Here is a 16,453-nt window from a genome sequence, read left to right as displayed (position 1 = left end):
TACTCACAGAGATAGTGTCCCCACTACAAGGGTATTAGAAGGTAACAGCTCTAGCCTTACACTGTATCCCTACACTGGTTATATTGAGACTTGGGTATCTTAACCAATATAAAATATAAGGGTAATATCAATTTTGTGGTGCATGTGGATTTATATAGGTGTTATGTGTATGAATTTGGCACATTACATCATTTCTATAGATTTAATGAGAAACAGCAAATACTTTTACAGTGGCTGCTGTGGGGGGTAAACAGAAACAAATGGCAGTGAGGTGAGATTTTGCCAGTGCAGTAACACAGCTATTCGCTACATAAGGCAGAAAGTAAAGCACTTATTTACTGTACAGTAGTATGGAATACATTTACCGCCCCCCCATAATTCTATGCAGATGTGGCCCTTCCAGAGAACTGAGCATTTTCTTTTATTAGGTAAAAAACACATTTGAGTTTGCATCCCCTTGATTATTTGCTCCCTGGAAAGTATTCTTAGCAAATTGCTGTGTGCAGTTGTCAACTTATTTGCATTATAAATAGCTGAGCGTAATAAAGAGCGTAGACACCTTCTGCTCAAAACACCCAATGGGTGGGCATACCAAAGCTTTCTAAAAAGGGGACCCTATGGCTTACTTCCCAAGAAAAAGACCGTAGTTTGTTTTGATGAGAGATTCTACACATCTACCCTAAAGCTTTGTATTGTATAGAAATATCTTTTTAAGCAGCGCTCCATCTTTTTATAGCGATTTGTGCATAATGAAAGAAAACACAACTTTTTAATAAACAAATTAAAAATGTTAACTGTGTATGTAATTGTTATCGAAAGCAGTATGCTTGGTTGTTTACATTCGCCACACTCCTGGATCAGAATCAAAACAATGCCAGCTGATATTTCTATACAATACAAAGCTTGAGGGTTGCAGTTTTGTCATTTTTTATTGGCATTGGCTCTATACCTCTAACTGAAGTAGATCCTTTTAAACTTTAGGGCAATAATGCACAGTGCTACTTAAGCTGGCCATACACGCACCGATAATATCGTACGAAACCTCGTTTCGTACGATATTCGGTGCGTGTATGGCAAGTCGACCGATATCGCAGGAAGCTGCCGATATCGGTCGACTCGCCGATCGGGCCAGTTAAAAGATTTTGATCGGGCGCCATAGAAGGCGCCTGACCAAAATCTGCCTTCAGGGCTGAATCGGCAGAAGGAGGTAGAAATCCAATTGTTTCTGCATCCTTATCTGCCTGTTTCAGCCCTGAAGGTTAGTGGCGGATCTGATGATCTTTCGTGCGACCATCGTCAGATCGCCACGTGTGTGGCCCCCTTTACAGCTAGCTACTTGCTCAGTATTGCCCATGGCAGAGTATTTTCTGGCGCTTTGTAGCTGACACAAGTAGCAACGTGTGTTATAGCCCTTACAGTTAAAGCAGGTTAGCTCATAGTAAAACTAAAAGTAAAACTACGCCAAAACAAAAATTTTTATATTAAAGCAATCATCTCTCTTATGGATTGTCTTTCTGCGAAACAGACTCACACTAATTTAAAAAACATGTTTCTTGGACAAAATAACGTATCAGTGCAGCATAACCAAAAAAAAAAAAAGGCGGACTAAAAAAAAAAGTTTATTTAACAGGTTTTCAGGGCATGAACACTTAAATCTTTTTGCAGAAATGTAAACAAGAGCACAATCATTTTTTGCATGAATGAAAACATATGTATGGCAGTATTGTGGAAGGAATTGGAATTGTTAAACATTTGCATTGATAGGACCGTTATTTTATAGTTCCAGCAATGTCTGCTCTTCATTTTGAGAAACATTTGTTAAGTTCCAAAACGCTACTTCTACTGGAGATGATGAATTTACTTGATTGCAGCTACATGCGTCTTTATGTTATAATTAGAAGGCGTTAGGTATTCAGGCATTTGTCTAAGGCAGTTAAGCCAACCAGCTGTTTAAACACGATACCGCAGCTGTAAAATAGGGCTCGGCCAGCAGAAGACTAACATTCACATAACAGCAAGCTTTTTCTTATAAAAAAAGAAATGATTAAATATGCATACACCTATGGGTTTTCTTGGGAAAGTGCCGGATAAAGCAAGAAGTCTAAATACCAATCCATAATAGATACCTTAAAATATTCACAACATACGTGAAGCATTTAAGACTTTATTCAGCAAATTGGTGTATTTACATTATGGGGAAAAGCTGCATGAGTCAATGTCATTAAAAACAATTTTGAACAGACAATACTGAACTACAGAGGATTTAAATTAGAATTTTGTTACACATCTGTATCCTTACCTGTACCGGAACATCAAGAGCAAGAGATATAGCATCATGGGGACAATGACTCTTTAATACACTACAGAGCATTGACAATACTGTGGTAGGTTTAAAGATGTCTAATACCATCTTATGTTTCTTTCAAATGTCATTAAAAAACAAAAAGGAAAGAAAATGATAGTAGGGTTAGTTAAAACCTTAACAGATCATACTGACTCATTAACAGTTAACTAGCCAATTCAGAACTGGCAATCAACTATTTCTGTAAGAAAAAACCATGTATGATCGGTTAAGGATTTGACGTCAGCTGAAGAAAAATTATATTAAAAAAATATGGAATTTAGAGCACAGCCCCTTTTAGAACAAAATAACATCCAGTAGTAAAAAAAACAAAACAAACAGGGAAAAAAAGGGGGGACACTTCAACATGAAGCTACCATACAGTCTTGATTTGGTGAGAAATGTTCTGTTAGCCATTTAATCTGGGCTTTTCAATGAGAAAGACAATTTTGGTCTTGATTTTCCCTTGCCCAGTATGATTTTTTGCTCTTCTTTTTGTTGTCGTTGCCTTTCTTGCTCTAGTTTCATCCTCTCCTCATGAATTTTCCTTTGCTCTTCAACAATTTTCAATTGCTCCTCAGCCTGAAAGAAAAACATAGGGTAAAAAACTTGAATATTGGAAAGCAAATGTTTATAGACAGATTTAAAAAAAAAAAAAAAAAAAAAAAAAGTGGTAAGTATGCACAAGGTATAAAGATTTACAGAACGTGTGCAATAAATAGGCAATAGTAAGATGAAAAAAAAAATCTTTCTTTCTGAATCACTAGCACAATTAATGTGCCAAATGCTCATAATTCACAACTTGAAGTATTTTCCTTCATTAAAGTTAATATATTTCTTAACTACTTTCCAATATACACCAGTAAAATGCTCAATATTGTTAACCTTATTTGCAAAATGAATTGATTGCTATTGTCAATCTTCTGGCTTTCACTACAGGAGTGCAGAGAATGTAAACAGCCAAGACAGATATCACTTTCAGTGGCTTTAAATACATTTATACATAGCATTGCAAGCATTGATACAAATAAAAACCATCAAAAATTTGTAATTAAGCATTATCTAATCCTCATGTTGATTTCACTAGTTTCAGAGCTGCCATGTAGTAATTATCTGAATTATTAACTAATCAGTTTTATATTGGGTCCCTAAGCTCAGTAAGTGACAGCAGAACAGAGCATGTCCAGTGAATCCGGAAAAAAAATAACATGGGAAGCTACTGGGGGCATCTTCGGAGGCACTGATCTTCCCTACTTAAAGGTTGTATGGTTGTCTTGGTCTGATACAGAAGCCCAAAACATAAGCTTTAGTTAGACAGGTCATCATTATGCATAATAGCTAAGCAGCAAATTTCTATTTTACACATATTAAACATCATATTCATCTGCAAGGCTTTAGCTTGTATAATTATATATATATATATATATATATATATATATATATATATATATATATATATATACACACACACAGATGAAAAAGGGAAGGAAGGATGACAAAACAAAAATAATCTCACCAGTTTTGCCTGAGCATCAGCAATTTTACGGTTATTCTCTTCAAGTATTCGCTCTAACTCCTCACGTTTTGCTCTTTCTTCTTCCTAAATGGAGGATGCAATAAAATGTGAGAAAAACATAATACCCAGGGTGTCATCTTCCTCTAATCTGCCTCAACTCATCTTGGGATTTAAGGGGCAGCTCAAGGGCCACCATTTCAAAAATTGCATTCACAGACACCATCTAGATCTAAATTCTTCTTAACCCTCCCAATCAAAAACACCAATCGCTTAAACCCTCCCTAGCCATCCTAACATTAAAAGCTTTATTTTAAGTCACACATAACAAGGACAACTACAAAACTGGGAAGCATTTATCAAAATTAAAAAGAAAAACGGAAAGATAAAGATAAAGGGAATAGTTTTTCTCACCAATAACGTATACCTACGTATTCTTTACCTATACTCCTTTAATCAGCATTAAAAGTTGAATATTTACTGTCTTGTCCAGTGTCCTGCAGAGTGTGCTCCTCAGCTGCCATACGCGCCAGCTTCCTCTTTAAAATGATTTGTACTGTTAGCTTGGCAACACCTGCCATCAGCAGCTCAACCAATTATAAGAAACATACAAGGAAGGCTGAGCTGAGGAATGCAGACGTTTATCGTAAAAGGGAACAAAAATATGTAATTCATCATTCCTAAGGCAAACAATTCATAAGAAACATACATTTATTGTTAGTCAAAAACACAGCTAAAGACCAATTTAAAGGCACTAAGGGGACTTAAATTTTTTTTTTTTTTTATCAGTTTAAAGGTGCAATCCATTAAGTCAAGGCTGTCCTATGGGTCAGATGTGGCCCTGTGAAAGATTTTTATGGCCTCAAATATGCTCAAGGACTTGATGAACATCAACATATGAATATAATCTAGCCCTTACAATAAAGGCATAATAAACAACCGGTCAGTTTTACTCATAAAAGGTTTAACAGCACCACATTAAGTGTAATCCAAAATCATCTTTGATTTAAAATTTATCATACATACTCTACGGTGGATTACCAAAAGCTGTTACATTTACATCCTAACAAGGCTTTTTTAGCATATGCATCTTTAAATTAAAACGTAAAACTCAGAAACTTTTGGATTGTATGATAGAAAAGCCTAAAAAAAACCCAATACGTTTAAAAAATTCAATAAACTATAAAACATAACTACAGATGCTAAAATAAGGGACGCTCTCTAAAACAAAAGGAGGTTTAATTTACTGAAATTTATGCCCTAATGAACAATGTACTATAGTTATGGCACACAGGGAGGAAAAACACGCAAAAGATTCAGTGCAGATAAGAAAAGTTGATTGAAAGGGGCAGTTTACACCAGCATACATTTTAGCTAAAAATTATAAAGATGCCTCTCCTGTTTTTAAATTTGAATTCGTGTTTTTTTAAATGTTATTTATTCCCGAACACCCTCCTTTCACACTAAACAGTTAATAAGGATATAATGAGCTCTGAATTTATAGGTTTCTGCTTTCAAAATAAAAAATGCCATACACAGGCTAATTTGTGGACTGGTAAGTGGTTTGCTAGCTTCTATTCTGCAAACAGTGACTTGGTAGAACCAACAAGTAGTTTCAATTTGTTGTTTCAAGTAAGAATGACAGATATTTCACAATTAAAATAGGCAAAAGGGATGCTCAGCACAAATTCTATTAAATGAACTCCTGTTGTAAAAGGGTGTATACTGCCCCTTTAAGATGCATCATTTTCAATACAGCTGCACAAAAATAACCTCATTAACAACTAAAATGTTTTCAGGGTGTGTCTGCTTAAATAGACAATGAACATTTAGGACAGCGAGACAGTATTTTGGTTTTTGGGGTATTTAATTTAAAACAGAAATGTGTTCTATCCTTCAATACACACAAATCTACTTAGAAAAGTAAACTTATTAGTAGAGATACCATTATCTCAAACCATCATACTGGGTGGTAGGGAGTAATGAAGTGATCCCTGCTCAAATACGTTAGTCTTACTCAGTACAACAAACTGTATTTGTTTATAATGCATTCTAAAATATTAAAGGTCACTTTAGCCTTAATTTCTTTCTCATGAAAACTGAACAGGAAAAGTATCTCTGATTGGATAGTTTCAGGTCATAGCTCTGGATTGCCTAGGCCAGTGCTGTCCAACTGATGACCCATGGACTCCCTTGTGTGACCCCCCATCTATCTGGCTTGTGGGACTGCGGGACGGGGTTTCGTACGATATTATCGGTGCGTGTATGGCCAGCTTTAGAGTGGTCCTGGTCAGTTACTTGAATGGTTCTGATGTCTCCTTGCAGGTTTCCCTGTCTCCCGCCCTACTCTACCCTGCCTGTGTGAGCCATACTTTCCCTCCTCTATGCTGCCTGTTTTCAAAACGCATCAGTTGAAGGGGACCTGTCACCCACACATAAAAAGCTGTATAATAAAAGTCCTTTAAAAATTAAACATGAAACCAAAGTTTTTTTTTTTAAATCACCCATACCTCTTATAAATGAATTTAAAAATCTGAGCTGTCAATCATACATTGCCAGCCCTGCTTCTATGCCCCAGGCATAGAGGTGGGGGCAGGCAGTATATGATTGAAAGCTCAGATTCTGAAATACTATTACTTTAACTTTCCATTCAGCACTACCTAGATACATGGCAAATGCATAAGATTTTGGGGTAATACAAAGCTTTGCCTTAATAACAGTGATTACAAAATGGCGCTGGCCTGCTGGCTGTGACTGTAAATTCCAAGACTGAAGGGAACAATAATAATGCATATAGTTTAAGTTTATTTTGCTCTACTCACATGAAAGAAAAGGATTTGGAATTATTTCTTAGAGTGACAGGTCCCCTTTAATGGAGCTTCTCCAGCACAATCCTGCATTGAAATCAGTTTTTTTTAAAAGCACAAATATTTTTTTATATTTAATTTTTTAATTTCATATGGGGCTTGCCATATTCTTCATTTCCCAGGGTGCCACAGCCAGCCATGTGACTTGTGCTCTGATGAATTTAAGTCACTTTACTGCTGTGCTGAAAGTCGGAGTGATATCACCCCCCTCCCAGCAGCCAATCAGCAGAACAATGGGAAGTTAGCAAGATAGCAGCTACCTGACACCTATATTGCTAAAAGTGGTAGATAGGAGATAGCACTCAATAGTAAAAAATGTGTAGCACTGACTCCTGAAATCTCAGAATCTGGCACAAATACACTGAGATGACTGCCTACACACCAATATTACTATAAAAGAAAGGAAAAAAAAAAAAAAACACACATTCATTGCCAAAAGAATAAAATTTGATATGGTAAAATTAATTATTTTCTAAGTAAACAGTGTAAATTAGAAATACAAATTACAATATAAAAATCATGACAGAATACCTTTAAATGTTCTTGTGGTGGGTATGGTTTAAAAAAAGGTAGTGGTCAACACTGGTATCCATTATCAGGCCTCAACCATGTAGGTCAGAAAAATTACGACCCTTGGTACCACAGAAGTTGTACAGCACTGGTCTAGGCAAAAGCAAAGCCTAGAGATATCTCTGCCATAAGGAGTTTCATTTATAGCTGTGTTCAGCTAACTGTTTCCACACATTGTGGCTCATTTATAATCACTGAGCAAATTTGCTCCTGGGTAGTTACCTATAGTTTTTTTTTCAGCCAGCTGCAGGCTGAACAATTGGTTGCCATCAGTTACTGCACAGGTGCAAATTTCCGCAGCTTTCAGAAATTATATAAAAAATGTACAGAATTCTAGTTGGTAAAAATCAAGGAAAAAAAAAAACATTTGCCTAATTTTTTTTAATGCTTCGTATTGTAAATATTAAGTTGTCCCTGAGCTATAATTAGTCTTCAGCTTTTAAAGAAACAAAATCCCCCCAAAATTAGCACAGCACTCAGATCCCCAAGCTCATACCAAGATCTACATCTGTCTGAAACATGAGGATTCCCATATGCCGTTTACATTACACTAAGAGTATATCAATTAACAGAGTAAGCTTTAGTCTTTATTTTCCTTTGTCATGGGGATAATACCACTTTCAGAACAACACCTGTACTGTGCAGCTCACTATCTGGCTTATGGCAGAGTAGCACTTGGTTTAATTGACTGTAGGAGTCAAGATTTTGGGATGTACTCAGTACCACAGAAGGTGGCCAAGTGATACAAATGTGATGGCCACATGTCACCAGTTGAAGTAGTACACAATGCTTTCACTGTTCTCATCTTTGGGATTATTTATGAATGAACTTTCTCAAAGAGAAAAGTTTAAAACTCTACTCTACATGTCTAACTTTGTGCCTTGCAGCTCACCAAGCTTCTCAGTGCTGCCGTTTAAAATTTCTTAGTGTCTACTCAGTTCTGAATCCAGTCACAGAAGTCCTGATATGAATCTGGGTGCTGAGAAATCATAAGAGGGTAGCTGGCTCAGAGGCTTAAATACATAATGAAACATATAAATAGGGATTGCAAGACATGCAGACTGAGCAGACCCAATAAATACTTAAGATTTGCACCATTTGTTTATAGTGGTCTTTGCCACATCGTTATGCTGGCAGAACAGGTGCCACATCTACAGATTAATAAGCAACCTAAAAAAATAACAGGCATTTTATCAAGTTTTTGTTCAGAATATTTTGCACATAAAGATTCACCCATGACAAAGAAAAAATACAAAAATGCAGGCAACAGATGTAAACCATCTATTATATGATTTACACCGAGAAGAACTGCATGATTTGTGGCTTAGGTGGCTGTGTGTTAGCGACAGCTTCTCCTGTCAGAATATATTTACTTATATCTGAACACTAAACCACTATCTGTGGTGAAAACTTCTATCAAATTAAACATGCTTAAACTGGTCAGAACATAATCTGTTTAGAATATGATTGTATTCTAACCCCAACTATATACTGAGAGAAAAAAAAAAAAAGAAAAATAGGCCTGCACCTTGTAAACTGACAAAAATAAATTATATATATATATATATATATATATATGTTTTTTGTACCAGTGCCAGCTTGAAGAACATTCTGGCTGTACAATAATCAAAAGAGGTTACGGTGTTGAGTAACCATTATAAAATTCAGTATTCAGTAGCCAATTACTCTTAGGGAAATTTTTCTGCATTGGCTCCATCTGCTGAAATGAAATATTTTAAATGAGGGCAACATATCTTCATGGAAATCTAGGAGAAAAGGAAGTTATGACTAGGTTCCCAGATCTGTTAATGATAATCTGAACAAAAGAAAAAAATGTTATTCTAAGGATAATAAGCAAATTGAATGTGTTAGTAGGTTCCCCAGATCCAGAAAAGTAGCTGTTCCCGTTCGGAATAACATTTTTCATGGATTTCATACAGTAACCCATAGGCCAGATGCAGAAAACTGTTTAACCCTTTAACCTCCATTGGCCACTTCGGCAACACAATGCATTTTTTTTATTTATTCAAATACAATGTGAAAATGTAAATAATTCAATATTCAGGTGCTTCTGTTGGGAGTAAAAGGGTTAAAAAAGCTTGGCTCATTAGTTACAGGAGCAACTGTAAAAAAAAAAAAAATAAAAAACCCTTGTTCTGGGCACAAACTATTAATTCTACAGCCATGGCAAAAGTTTCAAGACTTTTTCTAACAATGTAAATAATGGTTTCTAGGTTGAATGAAACCCTCTGCAAGCATTGTTACCAAAAGGTCCCACTATTCTTTCTACAAAGCATCTACAACAAAAACAGTTATTTTCTTTTACTGTAATTAAGCACTCACTGCTGCAAATATGTCTAGCACAGCAAAAAAAAAAACAAAAAAAAAAAACATAGTATTCCTTCTGTCAAACAGCACCACAGAAAAAAAAAGATAAAAAAGGAAAGTTTTGCCATGGACTGCACTACTTTCCAAACGACCGAGCGTTACCTCTCTGGCTTTTTGTGCAGCTAGCTCGGCCTGCCTCTGTCGCTCGAGTTCTTCGAGCAACTGCTTTTCCATGATGCGCTTAGCTTCCTCAACCCTGCGTAGAACCTCTCGCTCTATTTCATCTTTCCTCTTCTCTAACTCTTCCTCGACACGCTTGGCAACTAATTCTTCCACCCTCCGTGCCGTCTCCTCTTCTATGAGTTTTTCTTCAATTTCTTGCTGGCGACTACCAAGGGGAAGAGAAATATAAAAATCAGTCAATTCTCAAACAATAAAAAAACTGTTCCAAATCATGGGTGGGTCATCTCCCATAGACTCAATTTTAATCAAATTATTAACATTTTAATACTTTCCTGTTACTCTAATAATAAAATTGTACCTCGTACTTGATCCCAACTAAGATATTATTAATCTTTATTGGAAACAAAATAATCCTAATGGGTTTATTCACTGCTTAAAAATAGAAGACTTAAAATATGTAGATCCAAATTAGAGAAAGACCCCTTCTCTGGAAAATCCTAGGTCCCAAGCGAAAAAGTCATTTTTTTTAAAGGAGAAGGAAAGGCTAAGTCACTTGGGGGTGCTAAAATATTAGGCACCCCCAAGTGTCTTTAATCGCTTACCTTGTACCCCAGGCTGGTGCCCCTGTTAGGAGAAAACACCACCAGCCCGGGGTACCTGGAGCGATGCGCTTCTTCCTTCCGGCTTTGTTTCACTGCGACTACACAATAGGCGCATGCACAGTAGAGTGAAAAGCCGACTTTTCTGTTAAAGTTCGGCTTTTCACTCTACTGCGCATGCGCGTGTGAGCGATACAGGAAGGAGGAAGCGCTGCAGGTACACCAGGCTGGTGCTGTTCTCTCTGTACAGGGGCACCAGCCCAGGGTACAAGGTAAGCGATTCAAGTCACTTGGGGGTGCCTAACATTTTGGCACCCCCAAGTGACTTTGTCTTTCCTTTAAGCAAATTATACCAAGCAAGCTATCAGCAGAAAATATATAAACACTGCTTTATTAGCCATTCAGTATATATGAATAGCCAGACCAAAAAAAGTATTTATCCTCAAATCTCACCATAATTAAACTTCAAGGTGGGCTACCAGGATTACACAGAATAGCAAACGGGCAAGCCTCTTTTCTACGGCTATGCACATGTAAAATAAAAGAATGTTACTACTTTCCATACAAAGAAAGGGTCCATTACAGATGCTGTCCATTACAAATTTGGTGGTGACAGGTGGAACACTACTTAGAAACCACGAAGCAAGCATTTCTGTACAGTGGTCCACCTAAAACAGCAGAGAGCTTTCGATTTCCCTGTTTCCCAGCCTCACCTGAATTAGTGGCGTGTGGCCCGGCTGGAAACCCGTGTGTCAAGCAGGTTTGGGCCGATACTTGCACAAAATTTAATTCACAAAAGTAGTAGGTACATGTTTAAACTGCAACTTATTTTATTCACACGTTTTAGGCGTACCACACAAAAGTGTTTGCACAACATTTCGGGTAACAGGTGAGCTCAGGCTAAACTCTGCCTTCCACCCTTGACCTTACTGTGCCCAGCTTCTGCCCCCCAGCAGCCTCTATTTGCAGGCGAGTGCCTGCCCTGACCACTTTGTGAGATCAGAGATGGGATGAGTCGGGTACATGTCTATAAAGGCGCACATCACAGACACGAACAGATTAACTGTCGAAAAATGGGTACTGAGCTATACTGTTGATTGTAATAACTGGAAATACAGAGTTGGTTTATTTTTATTTACATAGATGTTTATTTTCTGACTTATCAGCTTCATATTGAAGCATGTGTGTTAATTCATATTAGTGTTGGGTAGATTTGCATTTGTAAAATGCAGGTGCCAATGGGACATTTAGCACACTCTATTCTGCTTTGGAAATGCCAGCCTTCACAGGCGACAGGTGGTTGCCATTCAATTAAAATGACAGGCATTTCTGTCAGGGGAAATAAACCAGTGTATAAAATACTTAGAAGTGCCATGGGCCTGAAACTCTGAGTAACAACACAATGCCACCAGCACGCTATTATAGTTTAGCACCTGAACTATCAATGTCCCTAATATCAGAGCTAATAGTTTTGATAAAAGCTTGAGAAAAATGACTACTTCTGGCACTTTGGCAACACCTTTATTAGTAGCCCAAATATATGTTGTCCACAACAGCCTTCATAATCTTGAATAGAAATCGTCTGAAAAGCACTCATGTAGGGCTTTGACTGCCTGACAAGTCATAGCCAATATGAGTGCCTGTCAGGCAAATGGAAGGCTGTTTTGGGTACATGGCGCAGTTATCTAGTTAAAATGTAGCTTTAAAAGATAAGGAAACCCCAACTAACTACAAAAGGCGTGCGCCAACGTTTACCCACCAGTAAAAACAATCAAAAGTTTTTTCCCCAAGCTGGTGCTCCTTTTCACAAAAAAGCTTGCCTTTCCCAGATGTCCGTAGAACAAGATACAAAAATGTTACTCTACTGCTCATGAGTATACACGGGAAGATTAGTTTGTTTGGCGAGGTTGCCAAGTGAGCGGATCTTCTTCCAATTCCACTGGGTGTGAGCACCATTGGGTATATGTAACCGAAAAACTCTGCAGAATATAATGGCGCTTTATCTGTTGTGTAACCTGTGCCTTTTCTTCTTTGAATGGCTGCCCCCATTACTACACAGCAGCTTTATTTATACAAACTATAGCAGTCTTTCAAAGGCAAACACGCCAGTTGCACCAGTGCAGGACAGCAGTGCATTATAATTACCTTGATACACTTTCATTTTTTGCTGTTACTGTTCCTTTAATATCAGCACATGACACTGGAACATGGCTTCTGAGGGTAAGGAAGGCCAAAAGCTTTGTATAATGCAAAAAAAATGCAGCTATAGTGTTGGGCTTTTCTGTGTGAGCAAGCCCAGGATCCCCAGCTTTTCTGTGTGAGCAAGCCCAGGATCCCCAGCTTTTCTGTGTGAGCAAGCCCAGGATCCCCAGCTTTTCTGTGTGAGCAAGCCCAGGATCCCCAGCTTTTCTGTGTAGCCCAGGATCCCCAGATTTGCTGTGTGAGCAAGCCCAGGATCCCCAGCTTTTCTGTGTGAGCAAGCCCAGGATCCCCAGCTTTTCTGTGTGAGCAAGCCCAGGATCCCCAGCTTTGCTGTGTGAGCAAGCCCAGGATCCCCAGCTTTTCTGTGTGAGCAAGCCCAGGATCCCCAGCTTTTCTGTGTGAGCAAGCCCAGGATCCCCAGCTTTTCTGTGTGAGCAAGCCCAGGATCCCCAGCTTTTCTGTGTGAGCAAGCCCAGGATCCCCAGCTTTTCTGTGTGAGCAAGCCCAGGATCCCCAGCTTTGCTGTGTGAGCAAGCCCAGGATCCCCAGATTTTCTGTGTAAGTCCAGGATCCCCAGATTTGCTGTGTGAGCAAGCCCAGGATCCCCAGCTTTTCTGTGTGAGCAAGCCCAGGATCCCCAGCTTTTCTGTGTGGATTTTGTGCAGCAGGTGTGAGCAAGCCCAGGATCCCCAGCTTTTCTGTGTGAGCAAGCCCAGGATCCCCAGCTTTTCTGTGTGAGCAAGCCCAGGATCCCCAGCTTTTCTGTGTGAGCAAGCCCAGGATCCCCAGCTTTTCTGTGTGAGCAAGCCCAGGATCCCCAGCTTTTCTGTGTGAGCAAGCCCAGGATCCCCAGCTTTGCTGTGTGAGCAAGCCCAGGATCCCCAGCTTTTCTGTGTGAGCAAGCCCAGGATCCCCAGCTTTTCTGTGTGAGCAAGCCCAGGATCCCCAGCTTTTCTGTGTGAGCAAGCCCAGGATCCCAGCTTTTCTGTGTGAGCAAGCCCAGGATCCCCAGCTTTTGTGTGAGCAAGCCCAGGATCCCCAGCTTTTCTGTGTGAGCAAGCCCAGGATCCCCAGCTTTTCTGTGTGAGCAAGCCCAGGGTCCCCAGCTTTTCTGTGTGAGCAAGCCCAGGGTCCCCAGCTTTTCTGTGTGAGCCAAGCCCAGGGTCCCCAGCTTTTCTGTGTGAGCAAGCCCAGGGTCCCCAGCTTTTCTGTGTGAGCAAGCCCAGGGTCCCCAGCTTTTCTGTGTGAGCAAGCCCAGGGTCCCCAGCTTTTCTGTGTGAGCAAGCCCAGGGTCCCCAGCTTTTCTGTGTGAGCAAGCCCAGGTCCCCAGCTTTTCTGTGTGAGCAAGCCCAGGGTCCCAGCTTTTCTGTGTGAGCAAGCCCAGGGTCCCCAGCTTTTCTGTGTGAGCAAGCCCAGGATCCCCAGCTTTTCTGTGTGAAGCCCCAGGGTCCCCAGCTTTTCTGTGTGAGCACCAGGATCCCCAGCTTTTCTGTGTGAGCCCAGGGTCCCCAGCTTTTCTGTGTGAGCCCAGGGTCCCCAGCTTTTCTGTGTGAGCCCAGGGTCCCCAGCTTTTCTGTGTGAGCCCAGGGTCCCCAGCTTTCTGTGTGAGCCCAGGGTCCCCAGCTTTTCTGTGTGAGCCCAGGGTCCCCAGCTTTTCTGTGTGAGCCCAGGGTCCCCAGCTTTTCTGTGTGAGCCCAGGGTCCCCAGCTTTTCTGTGTGAGCCCAGGGTCCCCAGCTTTTCTGTGTGAGCCCAGGGTCCCCAGCTTTTCTGTGTGAGCCCAGGGTCCCCAGCTTTTCTGTGTGAGCCCAGGGTCCCCAGCTTTTCTGTGTGAGCCCAGGGTCCCCAGCTTTTCTGTGTGAGCCCAGGGTCCCCAGCTTTTCTGTGTGAGCCCAGGGTCCCCAGCTTTTCTGTGTGAGCCCAGGGTCCCCAGCTTTTCTGTGTGAGCCCAGGGTCCCCAGCTTTTCTGTGTGAGCCCAGGGTCCCCAGCTTTTCTGTGTGAGCCCAGGATCCCCAGCTTTTCTGTGTGAGCCCAGGATCCCCAGCTAGGGCTGCCACATCAGCTCTTACCGGAGACACGCTGCTGGCAGCACTCCTACATTGGTGACATAACAATGCACTACTACACAGGAACCAAAGCAGCGTGTTGGAACACAGCTGTAAAGCAATGATAGGTCTGGCAGCTGCTGGGCCTCGGATACCGCACAGGCCCAGGCCTACGAGCCCATGCACTTTCCTACCCCACACAAGCAGCCCAGCCCCCACGGCCCGCCGCATACTCACATCCTACGCTGCCTCTCGTACTCCGCTTTCTTCTCCTCGTCCTCCCGCTTTTGTTTCTCGTCCAGGCTGCTTCTCTTGCTCACCGTGCGCCCGAATATATCGATTCTGTCGGGCGGTGAGGCCGCTCTCTCTCTCTCCCTTCGAGAGGCAGTGTTTGAGCGCGACCGAGAGCGCGATTCCCGGCGCCGGTTCCTCTTACTCTCTCTTGACTTCGAGCGTTTTCTAACTCGCTCCTTCTCCCGGGAGCGGCTCCGCTTTTTGTTGTGTTTGCCGCTTTTGGCATGTTTTGAGCGAGAAGAGCTCCGGCTCCGCGAACGGCCCATGACACAAGGGAAAAGGCAACCGATTTGTCTTGCGGCCTGGACGCCACAACCTGCGGACGAGGACAAGATGGCGGAAGCTCCTGCCCTACGCCACTTAGCTCCTGACCCACAATGCAGTCTACTAACCATATGCGCATGCGTCAAAAGCGCAGCAGAGGCCAAAAAGTGCTGTGAGCGAGTTTTTTTCCCGAGATGCCACTGCAGTAGCACAAAATCCAACTTAATCCGCAGCGTTCCAAAGGCTCAGTACCAAAATCGATTTCATACAGAAATTGATGTTAAACTGAGTTTCCTTTATATTATCCATATCTTTTGGCATCATTAACTCATATAAATGTACAAAGACACTAATAACCTGTTAGATTTATTCAGTCTTAAGAAAGATTTAAAATCTGAGGTACTAATGTGCTCATTTGTTGTCAGGTTGTTGCTTTCTTATTAAGCAGGGGTTCCTAACCTTCTTTTACCTGTGAGCCACATTCTAATGTAAAAAGAGTTGGGCATAGGGTTAGGGCGGGGGTAGGCAATTACTTCGATCCCCCATGGATTGCTGGTGGACCGCGATGAAGCCGGGGATGCGGAAGTGCTGCGTGAATGCGTAGTATGCTGCGTCACGTACGTACGCATTCACGCTGCCCTTCCGCATTCCCCGGTCATCAGTCTGGCAACCCCTGGGTTAGGGTTTCAAGGGGCTGTTTGGGTCAAAAATCCTTCTGCTCTGTTTTCAGCATTTAGAAAACTGGTCAGAAACCCTCTACATTGCGTTTGGCAGATGCAATAACATCATGGGGCCCATTCATGAAACCACTTTTTTTTAAACAAAAAATCCAATTTTTAAAAATTTTTTAGAACTTTTTGTAATGACCACGATAATATCGTTAAAATAGTACTTTTTCGTGATTTTCGTTAACTTCCACGAAAAAGTAGCATTTTTCGCAAAGATTATGACCATTTCAGAATTCATTCAAGCTTTGGTATCGTGACTATCTTTTGGCCAGGTTGGAGCTGCAGAGTGCCATTGAGTCCTATGGAAGGGTTTCAAAATCATGCATTCAAGTTTCAAAGCCAGAAAGTTTTTTGCACCATTTACAAAACTTCATGACTTTCGTATTGCAACCATAATATTTTTGTACAACCAAGAAAAGAATTTTCGAGCAATTTTTGCACATCCGAAATTATCGTGGTTACTCAGAATTTTTTCCAAGTGCCGCTGCCGTCATCACACGCCCTCTTTGTCCAGGTATAT

At 40.8% G+C, this 16,453-nt stretch overlaps 1 protein-coding gene across 1 annotated transcript; it reads right to left on the bottom strand.

Annotated features, from left to right (window-relative positions):
- Positions 1-1,600: 1,600 nt before the first annotated feature.
- On the bottom strand, positions 1,601-15,285 carry arglu1 (arginine and glutamate rich 1). Its single transcript, NM_203949.1, is given in 4 exon segments — positions 1,601-2,923; positions 3,858-3,941; positions 9,782-10,007; positions 14,885-15,285. Coding segments are annotated over 4 exon segments (798 nt in total). The 5' UTR covers positions 15,208-15,285; the 3' UTR covers positions 1,601-2,758.
- Between the last annotated feature and the right edge of the window lie 1,168 nt (positions 15,286-16,453).

Source organism: Xenopus tropicalis, chromosome 2, assembly GCF_000004195.4.
Source record: "Xenopus tropicalis strain Nigerian chromosome 2, UCB_Xtro_10.0, whole genome shotgun sequence".
In the NCBI taxonomy this organism is placed as follows: domain Eukaryota; kingdom Metazoa; phylum Chordata; class Amphibia; order Anura; family Pipidae; genus Xenopus; species Xenopus tropicalis.
This window is presented reverse-complemented; position numbering and strand designations above follow the sequence as displayed.